Source organism: Chrysochloris asiatica, unplaced genomic scaffold (assembly GCF_000296735.1).
Source record: "Chrysochloris asiatica unplaced genomic scaffold, ChrAsi1.0 scaffold00052, whole genome shotgun sequence".
Classification (NCBI taxonomy): Eukaryota; Metazoa; Chordata; class Mammalia; order Afrosoricida; family Chrysochloridae; genus Chrysochloris; species Chrysochloris asiatica.
Genome location: NW_006408570.1, coordinates 17,935,193 through 17,949,707, shown reverse-complemented (window position 1 = coordinate 17,949,707; position 14,515 = coordinate 17,935,193). Strand labels below are relative to the sequence as shown.

Genomic DNA, 14,515 nt, shown 5'->3' with positions numbered 1-14,515 from the left:
GGGGCTGCAGCAGCAATGCCTCGGTACCTGTACCCTTAGGCCACTCAAGGGCTCGTCTCCAGAGGGCTGTCACAGAATTCCTCTCAGTCACCTCATTCTCAAAAGAGATGCAACAATGCCTGGTGGTGGGAATAGACGTGCTAGTGGTGACTTCAGATAGAAAAGATCAAGTTCTTGTGAAATGAAATTTTTTCAATATATTGTAGCCTAAATGAAATGATTAATGCATCCTAAACTTTCTATGCATTCTTATTCCTGTATATAAATTATTCTGGCGTGACCTGTGGTTGGATAACATAACTGTGTGTGACATTTTACTTGCTAGTGCTATTAATACTACTGTTGGATGATTTCTGCATTCTGTTGGGTCGCCTTTCTTTGGAAAGGGCACAAATAGGATCTCTTTCCGTCAGTTAACATGTCTTTCTGTCTTGACATAGATGAGTGAGCATCTCCAGTACTACATCAGTTTGTTGAAATATGTCAATTTGTATTTGCATATGTCCAAAAAATATTCCATAATAAAAAGTTAGAAAATATATAAATATTGTTCTCTTTTTCTCAATCTCAGAATATTGTAAATCCAGAGGTAGAAAGTAGCTTTCTCTTAGGCTAGGGTGTATTCTATTTTTCTTCCCCCTTAGTATATATAATTATTGAAAAGTGGCAGAAAAAAATGTCTTTCATCACCTGCAGGCAAAATCTATTAACACTGTGTGCATGTATATTTTTTCAGAGTGAGAGATAAGCGCATATGTTATTACTAGAATTTTGACAATTATATATAAGTTTTTAGTTTTTCTTCTCAGTTTTTATCTCTTCTTAGTATTTAAACTTTTTCAAAAGTCAGAAAGAATTACTTGTTAAAAAATGACAAAATAACTAGTTACTAGATATTCTACATATCAACATATCTGCATTCATAATGAGGAAATCATACAAACTATGGTTTTGGGTTTTATTGATTCAATTTGTACTAGTTGTTAGACAGATCCTACATGTTGTTTTGTTTTGTTTTACAGTTTAAAAAAACATACTGAGACTTGATTTTTTTTTTTTTTTTCCCTCTGTGGAAACAGAGAGAGAGAAAATGTTGTAAAAGTTATTCCTAAAACTTTTCTATTAAAATTGACATGTTTCAACAAACTGATGCAGTACTGGAGATGCTCACTCATCTATATCAAGAAATTTGGAAGACAGCTACATGGCTAACAGACTGAAAGAGATCCATATTTGTGCCCTTTCCAAAGAAAGGCGACCCAACAGAATGTAGAAATCACCAAACAATATAGCATTAATATCATATGCAAGTAAAATGTTGGTGAAGATTATTTTTAAATGATTGCAGCAGGACATTGACAGGGAGCTGTCAGAAATTCAAGCTGGATTCAGAAAAGGATGTGGAGTTAAGGGATACCATTGCTGATGTCAGATGGATCTTGGCTGAAAGCAAGGAATATCAAAAAGATGTTTACTTGTACAAGTCCCTGCTGTAAGAACTACCCACCCCCTCCACACAAAGGGTAGACAGGGATGGGCAACTTGGACACTGGCTACCCAATATGGGGGGAGGGATACAAAGGCAAGAAGTGACTGGCTTACAAGCTTTCAAGAGGGAACCTAGGTCCAGAGGGCGTGGAGGAAGGTAGAGTCTCCAGTGAGTGGTGTCCAGCCTGTCCAGGAAGGGCTGATGAAACGAAATATAGATGGGTCTCTTGTGATGCAATGGTGAATAATTGTTTTCAGGACTGATTGTGAGAGTTGGAAATCTAAAGATGGACATTTTGTAACAAAGAGGGGAGTGATTAATTTATCAGTCTAGGAGCGGAGGACCCTGGGACCATCAATGGAGAAAAACAAAGAGCGGAATCCTACCCAGAGAGGCAGTGAGGCCTGGGATGGAGGCAGAGAAGACAACGTCAAGAGATGGTGGGGTTGGGGGCTCGGGATCAAGAGATGAAAAGGGGCTGAGGACTGTGGGGGGGTGCAGGTTTACAGGGTACACCCCTTGGTTGGGTGAGAATGCATGGACAGGATGATAACTATGCCAACGAAATGATGGATGATGGAATGAATGTAAAGGTGATGTTCTCCCATGTAGACTATCACACAATTCACAATAAAACATTAAAAAAAAAAAGATGTTTACTTGTGCTCTATTGACTTTGCAAAGGCTTTCAACTGTGTGGATCATAGCAAACTAAGGATAACATTGCAAAGAATGGGAATTTCAAAACACTTGTGCCCATAAGGAACCTGTATATAGACCAAGAGGCAGTCACTCAAGCAGAACAAGTGGATACTAAGTGGTTTTAAATCAGGAAAGGTGTGAGTCAGGGTTGTATCCTTTCACCATACTTATTCAATCTGTATTCAGAGCAAATAATCCAAGAAACTGGGTTATATGAAGAATAAAACAGCATTAAGATTGGAAGACAGAGTCTGGGATAAGATGGCAGAATAAGACACAATGAGCTGACATTCTGCCGGGGACCTGCCTTGACATAGGAACTTGGTTCACGAGGTGGGGATATCTGGCGGCTGTAGAAATATAGAGATACACACAAGGACACCAAGAGAGAAACAAAGAGACACCCTGAAACCAGAGTGGATGCGGGACTGGCATCAGGCAGATCCTGCATTGCAAACATCTCAGCCATGAAGGCCGTAATATCCTGCATAGTAAACATCTTGGCTAAACAGGCAGTATGGTTGCAATGCTGGACTGAGCCCCCTGCATGCTGTAACGCATGCCTTGCCAGTCGTAATGCAAGCTCTCCAAGCTGCAATGCACACCTGGGTCGGTCTGCGCCTCTGTTTTATTTAGGGGAGGTACTTTACACAAAGCTGGGCGGGACTAAGACAAGGTACAGCTAACATACGTAATTCTCCAGACATTCAGGCACCTTCACATGTACTTTGCAGGTTCGAATCTCACTACCTCAACTTGGTTTCTCAAGCTTAATTGACATACCTTTTAGCACCTAGCCTCAAATGGGGGAAGGAAAAGGAGGATTGAGAAGATTCCCATTGTGTCAGCTGCCTGGGCCAGGTTTGCAGGAAGAAGCAAGGCGCCTAGGTGAATGGGCTGCACCTGGAAACCTTTAGGCAGGGCAGTCCTATTGTCCTTAGAACAAAGAACTGGGGAGCCACCCAATTTACTTTGAATTCTTTGAGGGAAGAACTTTGCCTGTTTGGAATTTTACAGTCTTGGCTTTTAGGAAAATATTACATTTATCTGTGGATATCAAGGCTTTATGTATGCACTTAATAATAAACCTAGCTGAACACTAAGATGAAAAACAGCTTGCTATGTCTGCTAGGTGGCTAGAGTCTGTTCCTCAGAGCCTGCAGCCTGTATGGTCTGCAACACTTGGGCCCACAGGGCCTCGAACTCCTGACCAGGTCTGCACGGTCTGCACCAACATTCTGCAATGAAGACATGGTAGATGGAGTGAAACAGATACAGATAGGGAACCTGGAACCCTGAGCATCAGAGGACCTATCAGAGGAAAGATGAATTGAGTACTGACTAGAAGAGGAAGCTGAACAGGAGCAGCGTGAGAAAAGAAAAATGGGTGAACTGTTACCTGTGTGGCCATCTTGAACCTTTGCGAGCACCATTAATACAATGGCCTGCAGACACAGGATGCAGCTGGAGGTTAGTGTCAAGGAGGTGCAGTTCTCCCTTATTCCATATCCTCCTGGTAGCCAGGGATATGGCCAGTCCCCACCTTGGTCAATCCAGCAGCCAGTGGTACCCCCCGCTCCTGTACAACTTCTGCTCTGCCTGGGGTTGGGCACCTGGCATAGCACCCCTGCTTCTGGAGGTGTGTGAATGTGCCTTGAACTATGCTACACAGTGAACAGAGAACTGTGTTCACACTTCCAGTCTCTACTACATCCACCAGGAGACAGGTGGTGAGTGCCTGGGAACACACTAAGATATAATTATTAATTAAATATAAATACTACCCACAAAGTCTCATTAAAAAAAAAAAAAAGACGATTTCATCTTACACAAAGAAATGATGCAGATGGCCTCAAACAAGTTGACCGAAATACAGAGTCATAAAATACAATACCAGAAATGGTATCTGAACTACCTGACAAGGAAGTTAAAAGAATGCTAATTAGACAAATTCATATTGTGAGAAAGATCAAGAAAACTACAGATGAAATAAAGGAAAACATAGACAAAACTATGGAAATTTTCAGGGGAAAAAAATACTTGACAAAATAACTAAAAAAATGGGAATCATAAAAACAGCAATTAGAAAACCAGAGGATTAACAATAAGATTTTAGAAACAGAGAATACACTGAAAGAGCAAAAAAATGAAACAGAAACAATAGAGAGTTGAATTATTGAGCCTGAGGAAAAATCTCTTTTTAACCATATGCTAGAGGACTCTGGTAGCACAGTGGTTATGAATTGGGTTGTGAACCGCAAGGTCAGCAGTTCGAAACTACCAGCTGCTCCATGGGAGAAAGATGAGGCTTTCTGCTCCCATAAAGATTTATAGCCTCGGAAACTCTGTTCAGGGTTGCTATGGGTCGGAACCGACTTGATGGCACTTAACAACAACAACAGAGGATTCCTGGTATGGTGCTGTAGGATAAGCACTGGACTTCGAACCACAATGTCAGCAGTTCAAACCCACCAGTTGCTCCTCAGAAACCCTGTACAGGTTCACTGTGAGTTGGAATTGACTCAATGGCACTAACAACACCAGAGGAGCCCTGGTAGTGTAGTGGGTTACAAGTTGGGCTGTAAACCACAAAGTCTACAGCTTCTCCACTGGAGAAAGATGCAGCTTTCTGCTGCCATAAAGATTTATAGCTTTGGAAACCCTATACATGGTCACTATGAGTCAGTACCAAATTAATAGCACACAGCCACCACCACCAGAAAAAAATAACAAAAAAAATCTTAAGAAAGTCTAAGATTTATGTGGGACACTATCAAAAAGAATAACATGTGTAAAAGGAATTCCAGAATAGGAAAAGGTCACACACACACACGCAAAATAAAACAAAACAAAAAACACATAGAGAATATTGTCCTAAGGTTGTTGGAAGAAAATTACCCTAATATCATTAAAGACAAAAAAAAAAAAAAAAGACAGGCATTCAAGAAGTTGAGCAAACTTCAGATCAGATCAGATAGACCCCTAAAGAAAAATACCAAGACATATTATAATCAAACTTTTCAAAACTAAAGACAAGAATCCTGAGAGCAGCTCAGGAAAAATAAAAAGTTACCTACAGAGGAGATCTAATAAGATGAAGTTCTGATTTCACAGCAGAAACCATGCAGGAATAAAAACAGTGGAATGACAGGTACAAAACTCTGAAAAAAATAAATTGCCAGCAAAACTGTCCATCAAATAGGACTGTGAAATTAAATCATTTTCAGACAAACAAAAGAAAAGAATTTGTCAAAATCAGACTAACCTTACAAAAAATAATAAAGGGAGTTCTAGGGACAAAGAATCAACAGCAGCAGCTAACAACATGAGACTAACATACATGACAATATTACCTAGACTCAATCTAGATATGTTGTTGTTGTTGTTGTTAAGTGCTGTCGAGTCGGTTCCGACCCATAGCGACCCTGTACAGGGTTTCCGAGGGTGTAAATAAGTATGCAAAGTTAAATAGAACGATACAAATGAAAAGAGAGAATAAGATATACAGTTGCAGAACAACAACAAAATAGAAGGAATAATTCAGTCACAGAACTTCCAAATTAGAACTCAAATAGATTTCAAGAAACATAAATAAGTAAAATAAACCTAACTGTAACCCTAAAAACTAGACAAAGACTTACTCCTAACCCTAGCCCAACACTCACCCTTAACACTAACCCTAGTCCTCCTAATCATAATCCTAATGATAAACAAAGTTCTAAGCCTCATCTAGACCTAGCCACAGTCTCAGTCCTAAACCGACTCTTTATTCCTACCCACCACCACCACCGCAAATAAAGGGAGAAAGCTAAAATAAATAAATAAAGTGGTATAGTGAATGACTAAATGTCTCTTCTAGCCTAGTCTATAACTCCCACTAAAAGCTGTTTCTGTTCTACCCGCAACATTTCTGGGTAAGAGAAGGTGGGATAAGATATTGATAGGATGATATGATTCAACTGTGGAAGTTAACAGAGTTCATTGCAATTATAAAAACCTGAAACCCTAGCATGGCTATAAATGAATGCTCTTAGAAGCAGGGATGGAGAATCTCACTAACCAAAGAAGAGCAAGGAGTGGAATGTGTCCTTTGGATCCTGAGACCCCTGCACATTGAAACTCTTCGACCCAAGGACAAAAAACTCACACTGGAGGAGTGGCAAAGGAACCGCAGCAGCAGAACGAAGAACCAGAGTACAAGACAGAGTAGTAGGCTTCCCAGCCCATCGATCAAGCAAAGTTGAGTGACTTTGGGCAGAAGGGTTGATCCTAGCTAGAGACGGGTGCCTTCAGGTACTAAAGCTGGGGAGGAAGGTTTGCTGATACACGGAGTTAGACCCAAGTGTCTTTAGGCTTAGTCTTTTGGTGGAGTGGTGTGTCCCGTGGCATGTATCAGCAGCTGACTGGAACAACTGTGCCCTGAGCACTTTCTGATCCTATATTGTAACCTGATAACTTCCCTAATAAACCCGATAACTGTGAATATTGTCTCTGAGTTCTGTGTGGTCATTACAATGGATTATTAAACCCAGTTGAGTGGAGAATGCTGTGATGAGAGTTGGTTTGGTGCCATTTATTGAAAAATAAGATGGGATAGTCATTAACAATCTGAGATATGCAGATGACACAATCTTGCTTGTTGAAGTGAAGAGGACTTGAAATACTGATGAAGAGCAAAGACTACAACCTTCAGTATAGATTATACCTCAATGTAAAGAAAACAAAAATCCTCATGACAGGACAATAAATAACATCATGATATATGGAGAAAAAATTAGAGAGTGTCAAATATTTCAATTTGTTTGACTCCACAACCAATGCTCATGGAAGCAGCAATTAAGTAATCAAATGATGTATTGCATTAGGCAAATTTGCTGCAAAAGACCTCTTTAAAGTGTTAAAAAGAATAAAAATGCCACTTTGAGGACTAGAGTGTGACTGACCCAAGTCATAGCATATTCAGTTGCCTTGTAAGCATGTGACACTTGGACAATGAATAAAGAAGACTGTAGAAGAATTAATGCATTTGAATAATGGCATTGGCAAAGAATATTGAAAGCACCATGGACTGCCAGAAGAACCAACAAATCTGTCTTGGAAGAAGTACAGCCAGAATGCTCCTTGGAAGCCAGGATGGCAGGACATCATCTCACATGTTTTGGGCATGTTGTCAGGAAGTACTAGTCTCTAGGAAAGAAAACCATGTTTAGTAAGGTGGAGGGTCAGAGAAAAAAAGGAAAACCCTCAAGAGATGGACTGACACAGTGGCAGCAACAGTGGACTCAAACATAAGTATTTTGAGGATGGTGCATTCTGTTGTATATAGAGTTGCTATGAATCGGAACCATCTCAATGACACCTAACACCACCATGCAAAAATACAATGCTAGTGAAAACCATTTACCTATTATCCAAATACAACAATCATCAACTCATATTTAAGCCTATTTCCTCCATTGTTGTTGTTGTTGTCGAGTAGTTTCCGACTCAAAGCGACTTGTATAGGGTTTCTGAGGAGTGGCTGGTGAGCTTGAACCACCAACCTTGTGGTTTAAACGACTTTTCAGTCCAGCGCATTAACACACAACACTACTCCATCTCCTCCTTCAAAACCATTGCCCCACAATTGTTTTGAAGCAAATTACAAACATGCCATATGTAATATTTTAGTGGTGGTGGTGATGTGCCGTGGAGTCGATTCCAACTCATAGTCAGCCTGTACAGCGTGTCCGAGGCTGTAAATCTTTACGGGAGCAGAATGCCTCATCTTTCTGCCGTGGATGCACTGGTACTTTTGAACTGCTGTCCGTGAGGTTAGCAGCCCGATTCGTAACCACTACACTACCATATCTTTAAATTTAAAAAAGAAAAAAAAAACTCCTTGTTATATAACTCCAGTACCATCATTACACACACAAAAAGAAAAATTCCTTAATACCAGTTATTCACTTTTATCCTATTGTTGTATAGATTGTTTCACAGTTTGTTTCTATCAGAATCCACATACTGGAACTGGGTAATACATTTCATATCTATTTTTAAGTATGTCTCTTTATTTCCTTGCAAGTATTTTCAATGTTGTTGAAAAAGAAACCAGGTTCAGTTTGTTCTGTGGAGTATCCCAGTATAAATTTTGTTGTTCAACATGTTCTGTCCTATATCTTGTAAATTAGCAACTAAATCTGTTTGATCAAATTCATGCTTGATTCTTTGGCAAGAACACGTATGTATCATGCATTTCCATCAGCAGTTGCATAATATCTGATGATCTTTCTGCGATGTCATCCATCATTAGGAATCATTGCTACAATTCCTTTTGCTGATGTCTCTCCAGTCATTTTTGCCCTGTGGAGCTCTTTTCTCTAGTAGATTCCATAGGAAGGGCTCATGCAAAGACTATTCCGATTTATAATAGTTTGCCTTTGGTTTTTATTTGATGATCAGTTGGGCTAGATATTAAGTCCTTAGCACACCTTTGTTGTTGCTGTTGTGTGCTGTTCAGTCAATTCAGACTTATAGTGACCATACAGGAGAGAGAACTGCCCCATATGGTTTCTTAGGCTATCACTGTTCCTGGTGTGGTGCTGTAGGATAAGCACTGGGTTGCTAACTGTAAGGTCAGCAGTTCAAGCCCACCAGTTGTTCCTGGGAAACCCTACAGAGGGACGCTATGAGTCAGAATGACTCGACGTTCCTTAATAACTACAACAATCTTTCCAGGCCCAGTTCTCCAGACGTTTTCTTCCACAGATCCACTGAGTGGGTTTGAATCACTGATTGGTTAGCAGCTGAGCATTTAACTGTTGTGCCACCAGGGATCCTTTAGTTCTCCTTTAGAGCCACCCTGTATAGGATTTCCAAGAAGCAACTGGTGGGTTTGAACTGATGACCTTGTAGTTAGCAGTCCAGTAACTCTTTTCTACCATAATGTTCCTGTCAAAATTTGTTAATGTTTGATTTTTTTTCTTTTATAAGTGACTTGGGGTTTTTTGCCTGATAGGCAAATGAGTTTTCTCATTTCCCCTAAGTACATTAGTTTTACTAAGAAATTTCAGTGTTGGTCTTTTGAGTCAGTTTCCCTAGGAACATGGTATGCCTTTTCACTATTTCCAGGGAAGTTTTCTTGAATGATGGTTTTTAGTTTTTGTCTTATTCAATTGTTTGGGTTTTATTTGTGGCTGGGTGTGTGTGTGTGTGGCGTGTATAATCCTGTGTCAGTTCCAACTCATAGTGATCCTGTATAGGGTTTCCAAGGCTGTACATCTTTACAGGAGCAGAATGCCTCATCCCAGTGAAATAGTGTAGGACAGCCCTTGCTAACCTCTAAGAATGCGCAGGCAGATTGTTGTGATGGTAAAAAAAAATTCTTTGATGCAACTTTCCTGGCCTTTTCATTAATACAGTTTTCCACGTTCTTAAAACTTCTTACTAGAAAGCCATGATCGTCCAGTATCCTTCAGGAAAATCTATCAAAATTACCTCTTGGGAATCCCCCAAAAAGTTGCCATGCCTTCTGAACTGATCTGTGTTGAATTTAACTGCTCCAGAAGATCCTCTTAGGAGTCACTGTTTTGATTGGACGGACCTTTTTTTTGAAGGTACCTGAAGGAGACTAAGACAAGTTTATTACCAAACTTAATTTCAGCTATCCACTGATGGGTATAAGCACTGGACTTCAAGGTCAGTTCAAACTGCAAGGTCTGGGGTTCAGTCTCACTAATCACTCCTTAGAAATCCTACACAGGGTTGGTATGAGTCGGAACTGACTCGACAGCACTGAACACCACCCCCACCATTCACTGATTGCAGAGACATGCTTAAACACATTTTGTTTAGAACAAACCTGTGCATGTATGAACTGGAGCCCTAGTTGCAATCTTTTTTATTTATCCTCATGCAAACATACGATAGTTGAGAAAAGTATAATTCTTCTTAAGCAGTAAGATAATTTTATAAGATCAATGACTTTTATTGTCTAGGTCCAAATACTGAAATTGTTGCTATTCTCAAATTATTAGAATTATCTTAATATTGACCATAAGAAATATGCCTGATATCCTTAGAAAACTTACTTAGTTCAAGTGGAAGAATAATTTCTAAACTCTTCTATATTTTGTTAAGTGCCATTGACTCGATTCCAACTCATAGCAACCCTGTACATAGTTTCCAAGGAACACGTCATGGGTTTGAACCACTGACCTTTCCGTTTAAACTGACCTTGTGGTCCAGTGTTTATCCAACATCACACCATGACGCTCTGTCATATATACTTACACGCATGTATGTATATATTCTCATCTGCTCTTCATTCCAATTCATGATGTCATGATGATCTGATGTACAACGAAAGGAAACACTGCCCAGTTCTGCGACATCCTTGCAATCACCGGCATGTTCAAATCCATCTTAGTGGCCATGGTGTCAGTACATCTCACTGAGGGTCTCCCTTCCTGTTACTGTCCCTCTACTTCACCACATGTCATGTCCTCCTCAAGCAGATGGTCACTCCTGATATTGTGTCCAAAGCAAGCAGATTGGACAATACTCTTATGTGTATGTATGCACACACACATATACATATGTACATATATCTCACTCAGCCCTCTAATACACAGCCTATTTCTTCTGAAGAAATATGTAAGGATGAAATCACTAGGTCACCTAGAAAATGTTTTCTGTAAGGAAAAAAGAGCATAACCACCTTCTTAATTCGAGGTTCATTATGTATAATGAATAATCTCACAAGTAAAAAGAATGATGAAGCAAATTCAGGTAATAGGAATGTATAACATTTTTTAACATTGATTTAACCTTTAAAATTGACTTTTAACCATTGCTGTGTAATGTAAAATGCTATATAAGTAATTGCTCAGATATCAATTTGATAACTTTCTTTTTTAAAAAGGTATAAAGTAATGTGAAACTGTTCATGTCTTTTTGCAAGATTAGTTTTAAAAATTATTTCTAACAAAATAATGTTATTTAAATCACCTGTATCTCTCATTTAAATAAAACTATGTTTAAAGTTGAAAGCTTCTGTTGGAACATTCTATCCTCTGACATTATCAATTAAACAGCATAATTTACAAAGTGCTTTTCAATACATTATTTCATCTAGTTCTTCCTGTAGCCATTCAAGATAGGTACTACACCATTTTTTAAAACAAGACAATTGAAGCTGAGTCCTGACGTCAAAAGTTGTATAACCAAAACCCACATACTCTTCATGACACTGAGAAAGGCGAGTGCAGAGTGAGTCCTTAGAAGCAAGTCGCATTTTAAACATTACAATGTGTTAATTGTGTTTCACATGCTTTTGTTCTAACCTATAACTGAGTTATCAAGTTCTTTATAAGAAAAATGTTCTTAATCCCATGGGTACTCATTTTGTAGTAATTGTAAGTATAATTAAAAAACATATTCATCTACTCACTCATTCAGATCCTTATTAAGTAACTCCCATATGTACAACCCTGTGCTAAATATTAAGGGAATACAAAGATAAATTATGAAATGGTGCCAACTCTCAAGGAGTTCACAATCTAACGAGAGTGACAAGTAGTTTAACACAAACCGTAGGAAAGAAATTGCAAGCAAACATTTATCCACACCAAAAAAAATCACCTTATTTCTTCATTTAAAGTATATCTGTAAACTGACAGAAAAAACTGTTATCATATACACCTGAATTAGCTCAGACTAATTCAGGCATATATGATATCAAAGGATAATGACTGGTTTTAGAAAATAAAATGTCTTACCACATCACATCTTTGTGATTGGTTTGGATTTTTATAATAAAATCTTAAAGAGGAAAAATGGTAGATCCATAAAATCAATAAAGCATCATGCACAATGACACAGAAAATGTTTGCAATAATATGTAAAAAGCTGTACACAACTGGGTCTCGTATTAAAGAGCTAAATCTGAATTACCTTATTTGAGACTTGTACAATTTCATCATCCATGAAACAAAGTTGATCTTTATCTCTTAGGATTATAACCCACAGATGCCATAATTATTTCCATCTGTCATAATATACAGGGTTAAAACATAACCATTATAAAAACTTTCATCATTTACATATCAAAAATATTTAGGACTAAAACTAGAGATACAAAGAAAACATGAGAATGGCCGAGGTATGTTAAGAGTCCACTCTTAATGCACAAATGAATATAAATTTGTATGCATCTAGTTTTTACTCTATTTAATTGCTTATTTTTAGTGGCTTAGATACAAAACTCTTAAAAACCTAGCAAAACCAATATGAGGATTCACTATGTGAGGTGCAATTCAGAGAAAGAATGGGCAATAATACAGTTTTAAAATTATTTATTAACTCATATTCATTTCAAACAAGTCACTGAAAACCTGGACTCTCTGCTCTCAATACTCATTAATTTTTCCACCCAAAATAATTAAGTACTATGTACTTTTATAACTACCTATTTGTGACAGCTGTGATTTGCAAAAACTTTTTAAAAATATGTAAAGATTAGAAAAATCGAATAGGCCAAGCCTTGCTCTAACTGACCCAACGACCAATCAGATGGCGTAAACCTTTGCAGATTACAGAGGACTTTGTTCAACAGCCCAGCACCTACTGGAGGTGTTTCCACAGAAACTTTTAACACCACAGTGCAGTTGCTGATAACCTGAGGCTGCAACAACAATAAGGACAGAAGAGGTCTTGGTGATTCATATTATTCTTCAACAGAATTCTCTTCTCCGCTTTCTTCACTGATTTCGTCTTTTTCTTTGCAAGATTCCTGGCTGTTGATATCAACCAAATAATTTTCATCCCTTTTCTCTCTTTCTTCTATTTTGTCTTCATTAAAGCTAGAGGAAGAAATTTATCAATCTTTCAAAGGAAAAATGATTCATTTTAAAGGTAAACAAACGCTTTGCATGTCGTCAGCCTTTCTCAAGTGTGTGAACTCCAATTTGTTATTAAAAACAAAACAAAAACAACTTTGAAAAAGAGCCAACTGGGAAATTAAATATTCCTTTGTGAACTATTTTATTTCCAAACTTGAATGATTGACTCTTTAAAACTCATTTTGAAAGCATGTTATTATTTTCATTATTTATGTGATATAGAAATCTAAGTTATTTTGCTTTAAAAAAGAAAACACTTCATCACCAAGTTATATTTTGAATGTGTCAAACATGTTAAAATATCACTGTGTTTTACAACAGTTCCCAGGTATTCCATTAGGTAAAAGACCTTATCAAAATAGTACAGAACTGTATGCTTTCTTGCAGGTAAGAATTTTTTCAAAAGTAAACCACTCAGACATCTTATATATGTTACCTTTCTTTTTCTTCAGTGAAACTTGTCATCTCTTGATTACTGAAGTACTCAAGTATTTTTCCAGCTTGGCCTTTCTTTGAAACAAACTCATCACATATTCCTAATGCTTTTAGGGTGTTAGAATAATGCTTTTCAGCTGCCAATCTTGCATTTTTCTATAGGAAAGACAAACCTTTTTAGATAAGAACAAATTATATTTAAAGTTCCATAAAAGATTTATGGGTTTAAAATGCCAGTGAAAATTAAGTTCAATAATGATAGTTGGTTAGAAATACGTATAGACCCTATGACCAGGAATTCTGTTCTTAGGTATAAACCTAGAGAAACTCATGAATATGTTCCCATGAGACAAGTACAAGAACAGTCCTGATAGTACTGTTTTAAATAGCCTCCAGTTTAAAACAACCCAAATATCTATCAGTAGTAGGATAAATAAATTTTGATCTATTCAAATAGTAGAGTAAAATAAAACAATGAAAATGAATGAACTATAGCTATATACCACAATATGGACGGATCTCACAAAATACAGAACAAAAGAAGCCGAACACATTCGTGTACATTATAGTATGGTTCACTTACATAAAGTTCAACATTAAACTATCCTTTTTGGGGATATGTGCAAAGGTGATAAAAATGCAAAGAAAAACAAAGAAATGACTATCTCTAAAGTTAGAATGGAGTCTTGGTGTGATGCTGCGGGATACAGCACTGGACTGCTAGGTCAGTTTGAACCACAATGTTGGTGGTTCAAACTCACCAGCTGCCCCTTGGAAACCCTGCGTAGGGTAGACTATGAGTTGGAATCAACTTGATGGTACTTAACAACAAAGTTCAAACAGTGGTACCTTCTAGGGGCTAGGTAAAGGGTTTTCTGAAGTGCTGGTTATGGACTGTTCTCCTGGATGGTGGCCCATGTGAATATTTAATCTAAAATCATTCTTTACACTGTACCTATGTTTTATGCAGTTTTCTAACTGTATAAAGATAGCTGAAAAATAAGAA

The 14,515-nt window shown here is 37.9% G+C and overlaps 1 protein-coding gene across 2 annotated transcripts in view; it reads right to left on the bottom strand.

Annotated features, from left to right (window-relative positions):
• Positions 1-12,899: 12,899 nt before the first annotated feature.
• The window catches only part of FAM161A (family with sequence similarity 161, member A), a 39,016-nt gene continuing 37,400 nt past the window's right edge, over positions 12,900-14,515 (bottom strand). For both annotated transcript variants that reach the window (XM_006862978.1, XM_006862979.1), the window contains 2 exons: positions 13,511-13,665; positions 12,900-13,035 (listed from right to left, as the gene is read on the bottom strand). In XM_006862978.1, the coding sequence (XP_006863040.1) occupies positions 12,900-13,035; positions 13,511-13,665 (291 nt within the window). The remainder of the gene's footprint in view (positions 13,036-13,510; positions 13,666-14,515) is intronic.